Source organism: Ursus arctos, unplaced genomic scaffold (genome assembly GCF_023065955.2).
Source record: "Ursus arctos isolate Adak ecotype North America unplaced genomic scaffold, UrsArc2.0 scaffold_28, whole genome shotgun sequence".
NCBI lineage: Eukaryota > Metazoa > Chordata > Mammalia > Carnivora > Ursidae > Ursus > Ursus arctos.
Genome location: NW_026622963.1, coordinates 22,105,484 through 22,124,615, shown reverse-complemented (window position 1 = coordinate 22,124,615; position 19,132 = coordinate 22,105,484). Strand labels below are relative to the sequence as shown.

General features: G+C 40.6%; 1 protein-coding gene across 6 annotated transcripts in view; it reads left to right on the top strand.

Annotated features, from left to right (window-relative positions):
• LRRC28 (leucine rich repeat containing 28) overlaps nucleotides 1-19,132 on the top strand; it is a 168,640-nt gene that overhangs the window by 110,512 nt on the left and 38,996 nt on the right. For 5 of the 6 annotated variants that reach the window (XM_026510365.4, XM_026510366.4, XM_026510370.4 and 2 more), the window contains one exon: nucleotides 16,295-16,397. The exons of the other annotated variant lie outside the window; for it this stretch is intronic. In XM_026510365.4, the coding sequence (XP_026366150.1) occupies nucleotides 16,295-16,397 (103 nt within the window). The remainder of the gene's footprint in view (nucleotides 1-16,294; nucleotides 16,398-19,132) is intronic. 6 annotated transcript variants of the gene reach the window in all.

Here is a 19,132-nt window from a genome sequence, read left to right as displayed (position 1 = left end):
AGAAAATATTTAAGTCCACGCAAAACCAGTATGGAAACTAGATGGAAACCAGTTAATAATTCTGTAATCTCAGACTTAGAGATGAATGTAAACTGTACTTTGCTGAACCATGAATGTGTTTGATCTGCAGTTTGAAGAACTACTGCCTTGAGGTCATTGTTTAATGGGAACTATTTGCAAAGTTTTGTAGCTGTAAATAAGTTTCAGTGCTTAAAAAGTCTGTTCTAGTACAGACCAGAAGTCCCAGTGGTTGGAATTAGTCCTGTGTTGGAGTAGAAGTTGTGATGACTGCTTTCCAAGGAGAGACCCAAACATGCCACTAAAATCGTGTTCTGTTCCGTGTTCTGTGGGGATTGTTGGGTACATCTCTAATCAAAGGCATAGTGAAAAGGGAGAAAAGAAGGGTTTGAAAACAAGGCTCAAAAACTAGTAATGGGAAAAAGTGAGAGAGAATTATTCTGTTAATTAAAGTCCATGCAGACCTTGTTTCAGGAGTAAAAGTATTATAACTCTTGTATTTCTTCAAGAAAATGGATATTCAGTGCTCTTTTTTGGACTCTATCTTCTTGCAAGTATTTGTAACAAAAATTGTTTATTTCTTTTCATGCTGCTTACTCATCTGACCCTTTTCCACTGTCTTAATGATACCCCTGCTTTGTTTTTCTTTCATCACATTGGGTCTTTGCTGTTGCCTCAAGGTTTTCTTAGGAAGTTAATTTGATTATTTAATATGGCTTCTGTAGCATGGGCCAGACATTGACTGTACTGTGCTAATGTGTGAAGAGAAAACTCACCTAGAGTATATTTTTCTCTAAGTTTTGGAATAGGATTTGGGGATGGGGAAGTGATTAATATGAAAAAGTTAGCCCTGTTTTCTTAAATACCAGTTTAAAACAAGAGAGGACTGCTGCTCATTCTTTAAAGGGTACAAGTGTGATATTGTTATAATGTCCACACTACCCAATGCAAGCTACAGATTCAGTACAATTCCTATCAAAATTCCAATGGCATTTTTCATAGAACTAGAAAAAATAATCCTAAAATTTATGTGGAACCACAAAAGACCCCCAAATAGCAAAAGCAATACTGAGAAAGAAGAACAAAGCTGGAAGTAGCATGCTGCCTGATTTCAAACCATATTACAAAGCTGTAGTAATCAAAACAGTATGGCATGGGCACAAAAACAGATGCGTAGATCAATAGAACAGAATAGAGAGCCCAGAAATAAACCCACACTTACATGGTCAGTTAATTTCTGACATAGTGGACAAGAATATACAATGAAGAAAAGATACTCTCTTCAAGAAATGGGTTTACGAGAGAAGAGTTAAGATGGCGGGGGAGTAGGGGACCCCTTTTCAGCTGGTCCCCTGAGTTGAGTTGGATAGGTACCAGACCAGCCTGAACATCCACGGAATCAGCCTGAGACGCGGGAAGATACATCTAGATCTGTACAAATGAACATATCCAGCGCTGAGAATTGAGGTATGAAGCGGGGAGCCATGAAACCTTGCACATATATCGGAAGATAAACGGAAGGGGGAGGGAGCCGCCACGTTCGGGTGCCAGGAAGCGGTAGCCACCTGCACGGGGGAGCAGGCGGGCTCGAGGACGGCACCCACGAGACAGCAGACTGAGACCGTGAGCCAGGAGTGCGTGACGAGACTGAAACGGAGCTCCGGTGTGCTCACTGGAACCAGACTGAGACCGGGAGCTCCGGGAGCTCCGGGAGCGCTCGGGGGCGGCTGGCGGCTGGTGGTGTTAGAAACACAAAGGACAGAGACGTGCCGGCCCTGGAAGTGAGGGCTGGGACACCGGATGTAGGGTGCACATCCCGAGACACTGCAGGGTTGAGCAGCACCAACAGTAACAGAGTTAAAGTGGCCAGAACATCAGTGGAGAACGGTCCGCGATCCCTCTCTTCTGAGACAGAGGCTGAGATTGGGCCTCTGCTGCTCTGACTCTCAGAAGAGGCACAGCAAACCGCCAGGGAAAGCCACCAGAGAACAAAAGCCTGGAAAGACCGGCTCACAGCGTGCCCATCCCCATCCCCTCTCCAAAGGGACACGGAGACCCTACCCAAACACGGTTGCCTGAGTATCGGCGCAGCAGGCCCCTCCCACAGAAGGCAGGCTGAAAAATCAAGAAGCCCACATCCCTAAGATCCCTATAAAACAAGGGTGCATGGCCTGGATCCCGGTCAATAATTTGGGCTCTGGAAAACCCCGCACCCTCTCCTCATCAGAATGACGAGAAGGAGAAATCCCCCCCAGCAAAGAAAAGACAATGAGTCTGTGGCCTCTGCCACAGAGCTAATGGATATGGATATAACCAAATTGTCAGAAATGAATTCAGAGTAACAATGGTGAAGGTGATATGCAGACTTGAAAAAAGTATTAACAAAAATGTTAATGAGAATATAGACTCTCTAAGGGCAGAAATGAGAGCGAATCTGGCAGAAATTAAAAATTCTATGAGCCAAATGCAGTCAAAACTAGAGGAGGCTCTGACGGCCAGGGTGAATGAGGCAGAAGAACGTATCAGCTAATTGGAGGATGGGTTAGTAGAAGAAAAAGCTAAAATAGAATCTGGACTCAAAAAAATCCACACTCAGGAATGTAGGTAACGGGAGATTACTGACTCAATGAAACATTCCAATGTCAGAATCATCGGCATCCCTGAGGGGGTGGAGAAAAAAAGAGGTCTAGAAGAGATATTTGAACAAATTGTAGCTGAAAACTTCCCTAATCTAGCAAGGGAAACAAACATTCGTGTCCAAGAGGCAGAGAGGACCCCTCCCAAGCTCAACCACGACAAACCTACGCCACGTCACGTCATAGTGCAATTCACAAATATTAGATCCAAGGATACAGTATTGAAAGCGGCCAGGGCAAAGAAATTTCTCACGTACCAAGGCAAAGGTATCAGAATTACGTCAGACCTGTCTACACAGACCTGGAATGAGAGAAAGGGTTGGGAGGGCATTTTTAAAGCTCTTTCAGAGGAAAAATGCAGCCAAGGATCCTTTATCCAGCAAGGCTGTCATTCAGAATTGATGGAGAAATAAAGACCTTCCAGAATCACCAGTCATTGACCAATTTCATAACCACGAAACCAGCCCTACAGGAGATATTAAGGGGGGTTCTATAAAAGTAAAAAGGCCCCAAGAGTGATACAGAACAGAAAGTCACAATCTATAGAAACAAAGACTTTACTGGCAACATGGCACCATTAAAATCATAGCTCTCAATAATCAGTCTCAATGTAAATGGCCTAAATGCTCCCATAAGATGCCACAGGGTTGCAGATTGGATAAAAAGACATGACCCATCCATTTGCTGTCTACAAGAGATTCATTTTGAACCTAAAGATACATTCAGGCTGAAAGTAAAGGGATGGAATACCAATTTTCACGCCAATGGACCTCAAAGGAAAGCTGGGGTAGCAATTCTCATATCAGACAGATTGGATTTTAAACTAAAGACTATAGTTAGAGACACAGAAAGGCACTATATTATTCTTAAAGGATGTATCCAACGAGTGGATGTGACAATTATAAATATATATGCCCCCAAGAAGGGAGCAGCAAGATACACAAGCCAACTCTTAACCAAAATAAACAGACATATAGATAAAAATACACTAATAGTAGGAGACCTCAACACTCCTCTATCAGCAATGGATCACCTAAGCAAGAAATCAGCAAAGAAACAAGAGCTTTGAATGCCATACTCGACGAGTTGGACCTCATAGATATATATAGAGCACTACACCCCAGAACCAAAGAATACTCATTCTATTCTAATGCCCATGGAACATTCTCAAGAATAGACCATGTTCTGGGTCACAAAACAGGTCTCAAACGATACCAAAAGACTGAAATTATTCCCTGCATATTCTCAGACCACAACGCTCTGAAATTGGAACTCATCCACAAGGAAAAATTTGGAAGAGACTCAAACACTTGGAGACTAACAACCATCCTGCTCAGGAATGACTTGATAAACCAGGAAATCAAAAATCAATTTAAACAATTTATGGAGACCAACGAGAATGAAAACACAACAGTCCAAAACCTATGGGATACTGCAAAGGCAGTCCTAAGGGGAAAATACATAGCCATCCAAGCTTCACTCAAAAGAATAGAAAAATCTAAAACGCAGCATTTATATTCTCACCTCAAGAAGCTGGAACAGCAACAGAGGGACAGGCCTAATCCACGCACGAGGAAGCAGTTGACCAAGATTAGAGCAGAAATCAATGAATTAGAAACCAGGAGTACAGTAGAGCAGATCAAGAGAACTAGAAGCTGGTTCTTTGAGAGAATCAATAAAATTGACAGACCGCTGGCAAGACTTATCCAAAAGAATAGAGAAAGGACCCAAATTAATAAAATGATGAATGAAAAAGGAGAGGTCACAACCAACACCAATGAAATTGGAAGGATTATTAGAAACTTTTATCAACAGCTTTATGCCAATAAATTAAGCAGTCTGGAAGAGATGGAGACCTTCCTGGAAACCTATAAACTACCAAGACTGAAACAGGAAGAAATTGGTTTTTTAAACAGGCCAATTAATTATGAAGAGATTGAGTCAGTGATAAACAGCATTCCAAATAACAAAACTCCAGGCCCGGACAGTTTTCCTGGGGAATTCTACCAAACATTCAAAGAAGAAATAATACCTATTCTCCTAAAGCAATTTCAAAAAATAGAAACAGAAGGAAAGCTACCAAACTCATTCTATGAGGCCAATATTACCTTGATCCCCAAACCAGGAAATGACCCCATCATAAAGGAGAATTACAGACCAATTTCCCTAATGAATATGGACACCAAAATCCTCAACAAGATCCTGGCTAATAGAATCCAACAGTACATTAAAAGGATTATCCATCATGGTCATGTCGGATTCATCCCTGGGATGCAAGCGTGGTTCAACATCCGCAAATCGATCAGCTTGATACATCATATCAACAAGAAAAGACTCAGGAACCATATGATCCTCTCAATTGATGCAGAAAAAGCATTTGACAAAATACAGCATCCTTTCCTGATTAAAACCCTTCAGAGTATAGGGATAGAAGGTACATTCCTCAATTTCATAAAAACCATCTATGAAAAGCCTACAGCAAATATTATTCTCAATGGGGAAAAGCTGGAAGCCTTTCCCTTAAAATCAGGAACACGACAAGGATGCCCGCTCTCGCCACTGTTATTCAATATAGTACTAGAAGTCCTTGCAACAGCAATCAGACAACAAAAGGGGATAAAAGGTATCCAAATCGGCAAAGAAGAAGTCAAACTGTCTCTATTCGCAGATGACATGATACTGTATATGGAAAACCGAAAAGAATCCACTCCCAAACTATTAGAAGTTATGGAGCAATTCAGTAATGTGGTGGGATACAAAATCAATGCTCAGAAATCAGTTGCATTTCTATACACGAATAATGAGACTGAAGAAAGAGAAATTAGGGAATCCATCCCATTTACAATAGCACCAAAAACTATACGTTTCCTTGGAATTAACTTAACCAGAGATGTAAAGGCCCTATATTCTAGAAACTATCAATCACTCTTGAAGACATTGAGGAAGACACAAAAAGATGGAAAAATATTCCATGCTCATGGATTGGAAGACTTAACATAGTTAAAATGTCCATGCTACCCAGAGCAATCTACACTTTCAATGCTATTCCAATCAAAATACCGAGGACATTTTTCAAAGAACTGGAACAAATAGTCCTTAAATTTGTATGGAACCAGAAAAGGCCCCGAATCTCCAAGGAACTGTTGAAAAGGAAAAACAAAGCTGGGGGCATCACAATGCCGGATTTCGAGCTGTACTACAAAGCTGTGATCACAAAGACAGCATGGCACTGGCACAAAAACAGACACATAGACCAATAGAACAGAATAGAGAACCCAGAAATGGACCCTCGCCTCTTTGGGCAACTAATCTTTGATAAAGCAGGAAAAAACATCCGGTGGGAAAAAGACAGTCTCTTCAATAAATGGTGCTGGGAAAATTGGACAGCTGCATGCAAAAGAATGAAACTTGACCACTCTCTCACACCATACACAAAGATAAACTCCAAATGGACGAAAGACCTCGATGTGAGACAGGAATCCATCAAAATCCTAGAGGAGAACATAGGCAGCAATCTCTACAACATCGGCCAACGCAACGTTTTTAATGACACATCTCCAAAGGCAAGAGAAACAAAAGATAAAATGAACTTGTGGGCCTTCATCAAGATAAAAAGCTTCTGCACAGCCAAGGAAACAGTCAAAAAAACTAAGAGGCACCCCACGGAATGGGAGAATATATTTGCAAATGATGCTACAGATAAAAGACTGGTATCCAAGATTTACAAAGAAATTCTCAAACTCAATACACGAGAAACAAGTAAGCAAATCCAAAAATGGGCAGAAGATATGAACAGACACTTTTCCAATGAAGACATACAAATGGCTAACAGACACATGAAAAAATGTTCAAAATCATTAGCCATCAGGGAAATTCAAATCCAAACCACACTGAGATACTACCTTATGCCAGTTAGAATGGCAAAAATTGACAAGGCAAGAAACAACAATTGCTGGAGAGGATGTGGAGAAAGGGGATCCCTCCTACATTGTTGGTGGGAATGCAAGTTGGTACAGCCGCTCTGTAAAACAGTCTGGAGGTCCCTTAAAAAGTTAAAAATTGAGCTACCCTATGACCCAGCCATTGCACTACTGGGTATTTACCCCAAAGATACAGACGTAGTGAAGAGAAGGGCCATATGCACCCCAATGTTCATAGCAGCATTGTCCACAATAGCTAAATCGTGGAAGGAACCGAGATGCCCTTCAACAGATGACTGGATTAAGAAGTTGTGGTCTATATATACAGTGGAATATTACTCAGCTATCAGAAAGAACGAGTTCTCAACATTTGCTGCAACATGGACGGCACTGGAGGAGATAATGCTAAGTGAAATAAGTCAAGCAGAGAAAGACAATTATCATATGATTTCTCTCATCTATGGAACATAAGAACTAGGAAGATCGGTAGGGGAAGAAAGGGCTAAAGAAAGGGGGGGTAATCAGAAGGGGGAATGAAGCATGAGAGACTATGGACTCTGAGAAACAAACTGAGGGCTTCAGAGGGGAGGTGGGTGGGGGAATGGGATAGAGTGGTGTTGGGTAGTAAGGAGGGTACGTATTGCATGGTGCACTGGGTGTTACACGCAACTAATGAATCATCGAACTTTACATTGGAAATCAGGGATGTACTGTATGGTGACTAACATAATATAATAAAAAAACGTTAAAAAAAAGAAATGAATTTAAGGAGAAAAAAAAAGAAATGGGTTTACGACAACTGTATAGCAATATGCAAAAGAATGAAACTGGACCACTTTCTGATACCATATATGAAAATAAACTCAGAGTGGATTAAAGACTTAGATATAAGACCTAAAAGCATAAAACACCTAGAAGAAAACATAGGCAGTTAACCCTTTTGACATTGGTCTTAGTGATTTTTTTCAGATCTGTCTCCTCAGGCAAAAATAAACAAATGGGATTATATCAAACTAAAAGCTTTTGCACAGGAAGGAAACCACCAAAAAAAAAAAAAAAAATGAAAAGGTAACCTACTGAATGGGAGATGGTATATGCAAATGATGTATCTGATAAACGATCCCCAGCCAAAATATATAAAGAACTCCTAAAACTCAGTACCAAAAAATAAACAAACTGATTAAAAAATGGGCAAAGGGCCTGAATGGACATTTGTCCAAAAGAAGACATCCAGATGGCCAACAGACACATGAACAGGATGCTCAACATCATTCATCATCAGGGGAAGGCACATCAAACCCACAGTGTGACGTATCACCTCACACCTCTCCGAATGGCTAGTATCGAAAAGACAAGAAGTAACAAGTGTCGGTGAGGATGTGGAGAGAAGGGAACCCGGCGCACTGTTGGTGGGAATGGAAATTGGTGCGGCTACTCTGGAAAACGATATGGTGGTTCCTCAAAAAATTAAAAATAGAAGTAAATTATGACTCAGCAATTCCACTTCTAGATATTTATCCGAAGAAAAAGAAAACACTAATTCAAAAAGACGTATGTACCTTTCTGTTCATTGCAACATTATTTACAATAGCTAAGATATGAGAGGTGTCTAAGTGTCTATTGATAGACGAATAGATAAGGAAGATGTAATATATGCATACAATGGAATATTAGCCATAAAAAAGAATGAAATCTTGCTATTTGTGACAACATCAATGGACCTAGAGGGTATCATGCTGAGTGAAATAAGTCAGACAGACAAAAATACTATATGAATTCACTTATATGTGGAATCTAAAGAATAAGACAAACTAGCAGTCTAACAAACTTATAAACTATCTATATGAGTTTTGTTCATAAATACAAAGAACATAAATTGCTACAGAGAATAAACTAATGGTTGCTAGAGTAGAGGGCGTGGAGTGATGGACACAACAGGTGAGGGGGAATGAGAGGTACAGTCTTCCAATAATAAAATAAATAACAGAGTGATGTACAGCATAGGGAATAAGATTTCATTTATTTTGTTAGTTTTGAGAGAGAGAAAGAGAGAGAGAGAGCACAAGCAAGGGGAGCAGCAGGCAGACGGGGAAGCGGGTTCCCTGTGGGACTTGATCCCAGGACCCTGACATCATGACCTGAGCCGAAGGCAGACGCTTAACCAAGTGAGCCACCCAGGCGCCCCAGCATAGGGAATATAGTAAAAGATACAGATGTGAAATTTAGAAAAATAAATAGTAGGAGGGCTAGATCTTTGAGCAGAATCTTTGTCAGAAGAGTTTTTGTTAATTTGATTTTGGAACTCAAGAGTTTTTTAAGTAGTGACAAGAATGTACAGTCCTAGGGAAATCTGGAAGATGTTGTCAGTGGACTCTAAAGCAAAAATCTGGAGTTTCTATCAGTCATAGTTTTCAGTAAAGTTCTTCAGTTTTGAGGGGCAGGAAAAAAAACAACACGGTACAAGTCCAGCTGGGCAACAGCTCAAGATGAGACACAGAATGAAGACACTGGTCTGTCCACGCCGGCGGCCACGGTGCTGGAGGCTCGCTGTTGTGATGTCTGAGTCTCCTGGACCGTCAGCATGAAGTCTCCTTCTCTGGGATCTTCTCTGAGGGAATTCTTGGTATTTCTTGAAACTACTGCTGTAAATCTCTAAATCAGAACTACCCTCACTGGTTACCTGGTCTTTTAAAGGAAGCAAAAGGGAAAATGAAATAAAATTAAAAAATAAAGGAAGCAAAGGGGTATTTTGTTCATCGTGTGTCTCCTTGGCAGGTGTCTCCTGACATCACGCCTGGATGCTTGGGCACAGGGCCTGTCCTCTGGCACCCACACCACCTGCGCAGCTTGCTGGGGAGTATCGCCTCCCACGTGATGTGGGAGTTCCCTGCTTATGCGGAAATGATGTGTTTGGGGAGGCTGTCTCACTAACATCATGGTGAACCAGGCCATCTGCTTTTAAATTCCGGCTCTGCCATTTAATTGCTGTGCAATCTTGGGCTTAGAAAGGCTAATTAATTTGTCTAAGCTTCAGGAACAGGGTAAAATGAATCCCTACTTCTTAGCACTGCTGTGAGAATTAAATAAGATCCATTTAAAACGCTTATATCACTCATCAGTACTGTGTAAGCATGGGGTCAACGTGGGCTATTATTGTTTTGCTAGACTCTTAAAAAGGGTTGGGACTGTGTATGTCTTGACTTTTGTACTCCAAGCATCTAGCACAGTGTCTGGCTCATTGCTCGTAATAATTTCTTTGTCACCTGAACTATACAACACAAATAGAGATGCTGAAAAAAAAAAGGAAAAAAAAAGAATTAGAGATGCTGATGCTTGAATATTTAAACCAACAGCAAAAGAAGCCTTCAGTCATTCAAATTCATTAAAATCCATTTATTTTAACAGTTGATGATCTATGTAGAAAGCATCTTATTAAATTATAATTCACTGTGAAATCTTTGTACAAGTTGAGTAGATCAGAAAGAATATGATTATGTAAAAGATTTAATGGAGTATGTGTGCATATGATTAAAGAAACCAACACTATATGTCAACTGTACTTCAATAATTAAAAAAGAAACTAACACTTAAAGTCATTCTTCTGAAAAGGTGGTTGAAAATTTCTCTTCGTAAAAGCCATGTAGGTAAATTTTTAAACTTGTTTGAAAGATGATTTTGGAATACATTGTAAATTACTCTGAATTCAATGTGAAGAAACCCACATTTTATAATTACATTAACAGCATAATCGTGACTAGCAATGTAGCTGTCTGATTGAACTATGATACTTGAAGTGACGTGGACAGAGTCTTCCAAACAACCTATGTGGGTCTGTTGCTTTGATGTTGTAGTTTCCGTTACCCCATCATTTTGTGGAAGAGGATACATCATTCACCTTCTGATAAAATAAATGACTTTCATACTGGTAAGTGTAGAGTAAACAGATCCTATTAAGTTCTGGCCCATGCTGTCATTCCGTACTTGCTTTCACACTATAGTTAAAAGAGCAGTAACCTAGATACACAGGAGTTTGTGTTCCATGTTCAGCCATGTGGACTGCATTTGCCAGGGCCTTGAAGCAGGGGAGAAAAAAAAGAATTGGAGTTTTTGCAGGATCGCTAGCTTTGCTAATTTCTGAGTTAACAATACTTTGATCTGTGGGTCTGGAAAAAAAGGGGAAACATTTTAGACACAGTACAGCACTTTTAAAAGCCACATGAAAAAGTTCTTTGTTGCTTTAGCATCTATGCATATGGACAACTTCTTTGCTTTATAAAGTTCATGTACTGAACAGTTTTGCACGGGAACTTTAAAAAATATTATTACCTGGTATATTTATTTCAAGATAGTAATATATTAAAATTAATGGAAGGAAGAAAACAAACCAGCTCGTTAGCTAGTATGTGAATGGTCTCTTCCAAAGTTAATTATCGAGTGAAGATTTTCTCTCTTAAGAGCAGAAGAAATATTTCAAAGCTTTTTCAGACCTTATATTTCAGCATCATTATGATTACAGAATGCCATTCCATTGTGCTTGGGGTTTTGGCAGCGGAAGGGTCTTTGGCCGAGAGCATGCTTTCACGAGGCTGTCACAGCTCTGCCCAGACAGCCTGACCTTGCCAGGTGTTTCGGGGTCTCAGCCTGGCTAGTAGGCTGTGCTGGGTCAGCTAAAGCAAGAGCTGCTTTCTTCTCTTTATGATCTTGCACTGTTTTGTGATCTTCTCTTTATATTCAGAGGAGAGAGGTAAAGACTAAGATGTATCGAGAACCGCTTATGCAAGGATCAGGTTCGGTGTTGGGCACCTTGTTGAGGCTTCTTGCTGAGCCTGTGAGATAAATATTACCATCTGGTGTTGCAGAGGACGTAGCAGCCTAGGAGTGTTTGATTGTTTGATTTGCACCTCATGTCCTGAAGCAGTTAGAAAGTAGAAAGCCAGGATTCGGATTCCGTTCTGACTCCATGGCCCACTGCATGCTGTGATGGCAGTACTGCTCTTTCGTACTTTGTGCGAGATTGTGTTATTTGGAAAGGTTAAGTGTCTATATTAAATACTCATGTCCGTGCAGTGTTACACTTACCACTGTGTGATAGATTTGATCACAACTGAGTCATGTTTTCTTTCAGCTTCAGTAGAAAACCATTCATTCCATTAGGGGCATATATAAAAAAAGGACTTCCCCAAAGTGGTCAGGAGATACAAAAAGAATTCTCTGGAATATCGAAAAGTCTTAAGATCTAAACCAAATAGTATTTTTAAAGCATTGAGTCTTCATTTTTTTTCCCCTATAAAACTAGGATAGAAAGTAGCAAGTGTTGGCTTTTATTTAATTTTGTATTATGATCCTTGCACGTAGCCTCATTTCATTTGCACAAGCTCTTTTGTGTGTATTAGAGGGGAGAGGTGCTTCCTCTGTCATGTCCCATTTTGTGTCCTTGACTCAAGGGGATGAATCGCTGTCTCTAGAGGCTGTTGCCTCCAACTCTTTTCTGTGCAATTAAACTATAGAAAAGCATTAGTGCCTTTTGCTGCATGCCACGGAGAATTCTCTCTTAATCGGCCTTCTGCTGTAGAGCCACACTTCCAAATATGTCACCTACTAATAATGAGAATAATAATAATTGCCATATATTGGAGAAGGTGTATGCCAAGGATTCTGCTTGATAATTTAGAAACTTTGTTAGCAATTCTCACCTAACTTAAGAAACAGCATTATTGGGGCGCCTGGGTGGCTCAGTCGGTTGAGGGTCCAACTCTTGGTTTTGGCTCACGTCACAATCTCAGGGTCGTGGGATCGAGCCCCACATTGGGCTCTGTGCTCATCGGAGAGTCTGCTGGGGATTCTCTGTCCCTCTCTCTCCCTCCCCACCGCTTGTGCTTTCTCTCTAAAATAAACAAATCTTAAAAAAAAAAAAAAAAGAACATCATTTTCTCCTTTATATGGTTAGGGAAACTGAGGACACCCATTTAGTAAACAGGAGAATGGGAATTCAGACGCAGGTTGTCTGACCCCAAGACTGTTCTTACTCTATCAGTTAGTATCCTACACTCTTCATGCTGCATAAGCTCAAGTAAAGAATCTTTCCTCGAGTCCCATGGGGGCTCTGAAAGGCAAATCTGAAACAAGGCTTTTTTGCATTTTATCAATGTAGTTTCATTTTTTTGAAAAATTCCACAGTTTTCTATATGACTTTCAAGTCTACAGATGCCTGTTTGTGATGACAGGATGTGTAGACACATCAGAGAAGTAGTGAAGAAATCTAGAAGAGGAATTCTTTGGGTAGTGTTGGGGCCTTTTTCAGTGCAAACAGGTTCTGGTATTTCTATCTCTATTTTTTCCATATATAAATTTATGGCCTTTTGTAACAGCAGATATGTTTATACGCAATGTAACAGTATACATTATTTACATATAGTATATATTCTTATGCTTAAAAAATATTGTGTAGTGATTGAAATTTCACAGATGACATTCACATTCAGTTGTCATAACAACCGCTAAGGTTGAGGGGCTAGGCACTCCTGTGCCATTTCACGTCTTGCCAACTGAAGTTCTGCTCCCGTGGCTAATAAGTGAAAGAATAGACACATAAGCTACGAACAGACAATTCACAAAAAAATATGTAAAAATGGCCCTCAGACATATTTGAAAATGTTCACACTCATAATTAGAGAAATGCAAATGAAGACAATGCCAAGTTATCATTTCTCACCTATCAGAATGACAAAAACTTTTAAATAGGAGAACATGTTTTAAAAGTTGAGGCTGTGAGAAAGGCTGTGCCTTCATACATTGCTGTAGGGGAAGCAGATTGGTAGACTCCTTCAGAAGGGAAGTACCAAGAATCTACCCATCTTGCTGGTCAACCAGCAAGTCCACTGGGAGGATTCGATGCCAAGGGTACACCTCCAACAATACTGATGTAGATGAACACACAGATTCTTACACTTCCATATGTTTTAAAGGTCTGTCCGCTACGAGATTCTAGAAGGAATGGCAGGCACTCCCACAGTAATGAGCACACATGGCGCTCAGATCATGGTTTATAAACACACCCCAAGAAAAGGAATCAAGACTCCTTGGAGAAAGTAGTTGATGTCATGGCTAGAGGAGGGAAAATACAAGCTGAGCTTGGAACATCTTGTGCCAGGAAGTAAGGAAGTACTCAAAAAAGGATGAAAACTTGTTAGAAGAACATAAGAGCCAACCTTACTCTGCTCCTAATTGCCAAAACTGGAACATTTTAACTGATAAATCATAATGATATTGGGTTTTTAGTCCTTATGATAAAATAAATTTCCATGAATCCATACCGATATAAAAATCAAATAAATGGGAAGGAAGGGAAGGCTCTTCCTTATAGAATGGCAGTTAATAAATGTAGACAGAAAGATGGTAATAGACCATCACTGTTAGATAAATACTGGACAATAATTGTTGCAAACAAGATCCATTGGTGGATGCTAACATTAATATGCAAGATTTTGAGGAAGAACAGGATATTTACATAGCCTTGGGGCTATAGTAACCTGAAGGCTTGAACTGGGGCGGGGGGCGCTGCTTCCAAGATGGAGCCATTTCCTCTCCAGAGATCTGTGGGAGGGCCCTCATGACCAGGAAGTTGTCTTCTTCCAAAATGAGTGATCCAAGGCAGAGAGAAAGAGGAAGCTGCAATGCCTTCTGTGGCTTACTATCTGAAATCACACACCATTTCTGCCTATTCTGTTTGTTAGATATTGTCAAGCCACCACACTGGGGAGGGGCATCTGTAGCCAGGAGCCCGGAAATTATTTTTTCTCCCTGAGAGTTGCCACTTCCCCCTTTGATGTCTCCCAGCACTCCCAGCTTTGGTTCCTCTTTTTGTGTCTTGCTCCAATGCTAGTCCTGGACAGGATCATTGTGATAGGACGAGCAATGGGAAGGAGGAGGCTATACGGACCCTTCTCCACACTCTTCCAGGAGAAACCCTTCCTCAACTCAGTCTTCTGCCACCCCCTCCCACTTTCTGTAACAGATTGTCTACAGAACCCATCTGTGAACCCATAAGACTTTCTACAAGCCTCCCTAGAGCAGTGATTTTTATCACTTTTCCTGCCTGTCTATATCTATATTATATCATTTTCATATCTCTATCCTTAAGGTCCTTAATGGGAAAATGGGTTTCTTTTTGAAATGTAATATATTTAAGAACCTCCTAATTCAGCTATCTGAGCCCCTGTCTCTCCCAAACTGCAGGTCTAGGGGGAAGAGATGTCCCTCAGCCTATTGCCTATTGGCCTATTGGCGCAAGCAGAACTCCAGAAAGTTTTTCAAAGATTGTGTTCTTGCTTCCGGGAGTAGAGGGTTTAGCAAGGCTGCTGAGGATTGTGTTCTGTGGCAGTGAAGACAAAGAAGCCCACCCAGTGAGCACTAGGAGTGGAAAGGAAGGCTGGTCGAACATTCTCAACACTTGGAAGTGTCTCTGCTGCCTGTGTTGGCCAGAGATTGCCTTCGGTACTCTGTGCTTGTCTCTTCACCGAGTCCTCCTCCAACCATTGCCTCCCCATTGCCTGGCTGCTTCTGGGACACATCTGGATTCTGTCTCTTTCTGGCACACCTGTTCCTATTGCAGACCCCTCTTTTTGGACCCCCTTTCTCACTCTTCCCATTCTTGGTACATACTGTTAAATAACAGAAAGTCAACTGAGTACATTAGAAGATCTTCTTGGCTTTATTGAGTGATAATGGGGCAGCATCCCACCTAGCAAGTCAAACGGAGCTCTGTCAAGCTGCAGAAAGTTTTTAAAGGCAGAGAGGGAGCAGTAAAAAGGAAATTATTAGGAAAGAATGCATTATTTTAGGCAAGGTTGCCCTGCTGAGGAGAACAGATGGGGTCTAGCAGTAAATTTCCTAGCGCTCACCAGGAAATTCCATGTTGACTGGTTAAAGGTTACATTCCAGGGGGACGCTGAAACTGCAATTAGGTTAGGTATTAAGGCCCGGTTTGGTGATGTGGCCTAGCATAAGCGATTGCATTCTGGGCCTGTGGTTTTCTTTGTAACAATACCCGTCTTAGTCCTTACTCACTGGCCTACAGGTGTTGTGCACCTCGTCTTCACACTAAGGGACTGGGATTTAGGGTTCCCTATGCTTCTTCCTCCCCCTACAGCCTTGGGCAGTTTATCCGTTCTGCCATTGGCCTAGCTCTGGAGATTTCAGCCCAGCCAGGGCCTGATCCCTAGCCCTCCCTCACCTCTGCTCCCCCACCTCTACCCAGGGGAGGTGAGACACAGTAGGTGATATAGGGGTAGAACTAAGCCGGGCTAGGCTGACCTGCCAAGTTTGTTCATATCACCTTTTTTCCATTGTAGGAAAATGAAACTGAATGCAGACCTACAACAAGCATTATTTAATTAAAATTGCTTATAAAAGGTCACGGTATTGTTAGGTGGGAAGGAAATTTAATCATATTCTCTTCCCAGTTATCTCATTTCACAGTTCAAGAAATCAAGGTCCAGGTGGCTTAAGTCATTTTTGTACAGTCATGTTTTCTGATCTAATATTCCAGAATCTAATATTCCAGCTGATATAATTTCACACCCAGAGTTCGGTTAAATCTGTAACAATCTGTCCTCTAGAATAGAAATTTTGACTTATTCTAATGTTATGGATTACAGTTTACATTTCACGTTGTACTGGTACGTATTTCTAGGAATTATACTACTTTTCTTTCTAATCCAGATTTAGGTCGATCTCGAGAACTACAATACGTGTACGTGGATAACAACATTCACCTGAAAGGCTTGCCGTCCTATCTGTACAATAAAGTCATCGGGTGCAGTGGGTAAGGCTGATTCATGTTTTATACTATAGCTAAACTCTTTGCCACGTTCATTTAGATTTCATTTGTTGGTCCCGATGTAACTTAGAAATAGGTGAACTGCTTTGTATCATCCTGTTCAATTCTGTCTTTGGCCTTGCTGTGCTAAACCAAATACCTTTAGAAGCTAAGAATATTGGGCAAGCAATTTATAGTATTATACATCGAGTTCACTTAGTAAGCAAGTTGTTGATTATTTTCCAGGCAAAAATGAATCCATGTATACAGTTAGAAGCTCCATAGTACCAGCCACTGCCTGGAGGAATCAGCATGAACTTAAAAGCTTTCCTTTCTCTGCACTCTACTACTGTGACGATTTTACTGTAGGAATAGCTCTAGTGTCGAGAACGATGGACCATTTCGAAATATTTAGAATGCAACATTTGAAATAGTCTCAATACGAATCATGATTCTAGCAACTAAAACAGATGTTTCAGTTCAAGGGAAATGATAGGCCTTTATTTTCAGAGCAGCAATAATCTTTCCTTCTCAGTCAGGCTTCTGGAAAGGCAGTCTCAGCTTCTCCTTCTATAATGTTGGGACAGAACCACCTTAAAGTGTTTCCCAGAGTGGTGTGAGTTTAATATAGGACAACTCAACCACCAAAACCTGCTTTTAACCGGCCTGCCTTTCTGCACATAAACAGCCAAAGGATACTTGGGATACCTTCAAGGCTACTTTGCCAGCATATTTGACTCTGTCCTTGTGATTCCAATGCCCTGCATAAGCTGGCTCATACTATATGTAGTTCTGGCAAGAAGAGAGCTGACAATAAGCTTGTGCACGGAGGACAGCCACTCCCCTCTTGGCCTGGCTCCAGGGGATGGGCCCTGAGCAGCAATTACTCCACAAAAGGCCTTCCTCGGAGTAGTGGCCTTCCCTTAGGAAAAATTATACCATTGTTATCTTGGAAGAGCCTTCGATGACGCTTCGAAGTGCCCATATAGGCTGACGAAATGCAACCCCAGAGATGTATTTCAGAACCTTCGATGAAGCAGAGATAATAGAATGTGCGGTGGGGTTCTTAGCTCAGTGATTTTTCCACAGCTGATTATGTGACAGCTGTGATACCACTCAGTCATTAATCCTAATGAGTTCTTAAAGGATCTGTAGTATAGCCTAATTCTTCCTAGTGGTAAGTAAAATGCCTTCCATCACCAAGATACACGGAATGATGCAAGCACGCTCCACGGCTGAAGGCAGGTCTTCCCACATCTAAGCCTTCAGAGACTGCACTGAAGTCTCTACCACAATTAAGGGATAGCTTTTACTTAAGATAAAGAGCCTTCTACTTTGTTGTGTAGACGTGGATGTTATTGACTGTCAGAAAGTTCTATACGTGCTGAGTAGGGAGATGTTTTTTAATCCTTGACTTGGTATCTGGTAGCAGGAGTAGTGAATTTTATCATTAATTTTCTTTGAGAAAATAAATAGTAGGACAAAATATGCAAATTATGAGCCAGTAGTCTAAATTTATTATTATAATTTGTTATAACATCTTCCTTTGGAAGTAGTAATAAGAAAATAAATAATTATTCAAAGGACAGTATCAAACAATTGGTTTTGTAATATTAGTAGTTTTTGGAATAGAGGCAGCCCCACTTACAAATGAACTGTGATCCAAAAGGCATGGTCTGTTGGTTTAACTCAGAACACATTTCTCCTTAGAAGCAATTCTGGTGGTTATATTCCCAGCTGGCTCATTAAAAGGTCATTTAACCCATTTTGCACCCCCAAAACTGTATGATATTTTATGGCAAAATGTAGTCAATTCTAATAGATGGTGTCTACTGAAGGCTTGGCAGCAGAATTAAGGGGCCTCCTTCTTTGATCTCTTTTCTCTTCTCTTGTTGAATATATGCAAAGGGACTCCCCTATTCCACCTCAAAGTGGGGCTGCTTTGGGAGAAGGAAGTGCGAGGGGTAGAACAAGGTTCTGAGGTAGACCTAATATAAAGAGCAAAAGGGTACTTGAGGCCTAGAAAGTGCACTTCTTGATTCTGAGCAAGGTTCACTTAGTTCATTCAGTGAATATTTATTGAGCAACTACTCTGGTCACTATGTTAGGCAATGGCCATACAGTGATGAGTAAAGCAATTCTTAGTACCTGGCCTTGTGGACCATATAATCTAGCCAGGAATCCAAATAAACAATAAATAATTGATCAAACCTGGTGCTAATTCTCTTTAAGGAGATAATATTTAAGCTGAGAACCTAAGGATCAACGTACGTGGTTCTCCACTGCTCTCACATGTTGCTTCCTAGATGTAGGCCTGGAATATAAGAACACACTAACTTCTGCTGTACTGTACCGTCTGCAACAATGACATTACCTCTTCCAAGGGGGAGTCTAAGAGAATTAGAGCAACAGAGCAAAATAAACACAGCTTTAGGGACTGTGGCGCAATATGAAAAGCCTGCTATATGTACAATTCACATCTCAGAAGGAAAATACGGAATCAGTTATAAAACTATAAACAAGGATTAATATAGCAAATAACAAATGTCGTACAGTTTCAAGAAATCTTAGAAGTCTCATACAATTATCTTTGATATTCATGGAAATAAAGTTAGCACCTCCTTATTATATGTTCACTTATTTGTCATATATTTATTGATCATTAACTAGCAAGTCAGCACTGTGCTAAGAATTGTAGAAAAGACAAAGATAACTTAGATGTTTATCCTAATATATAAAAA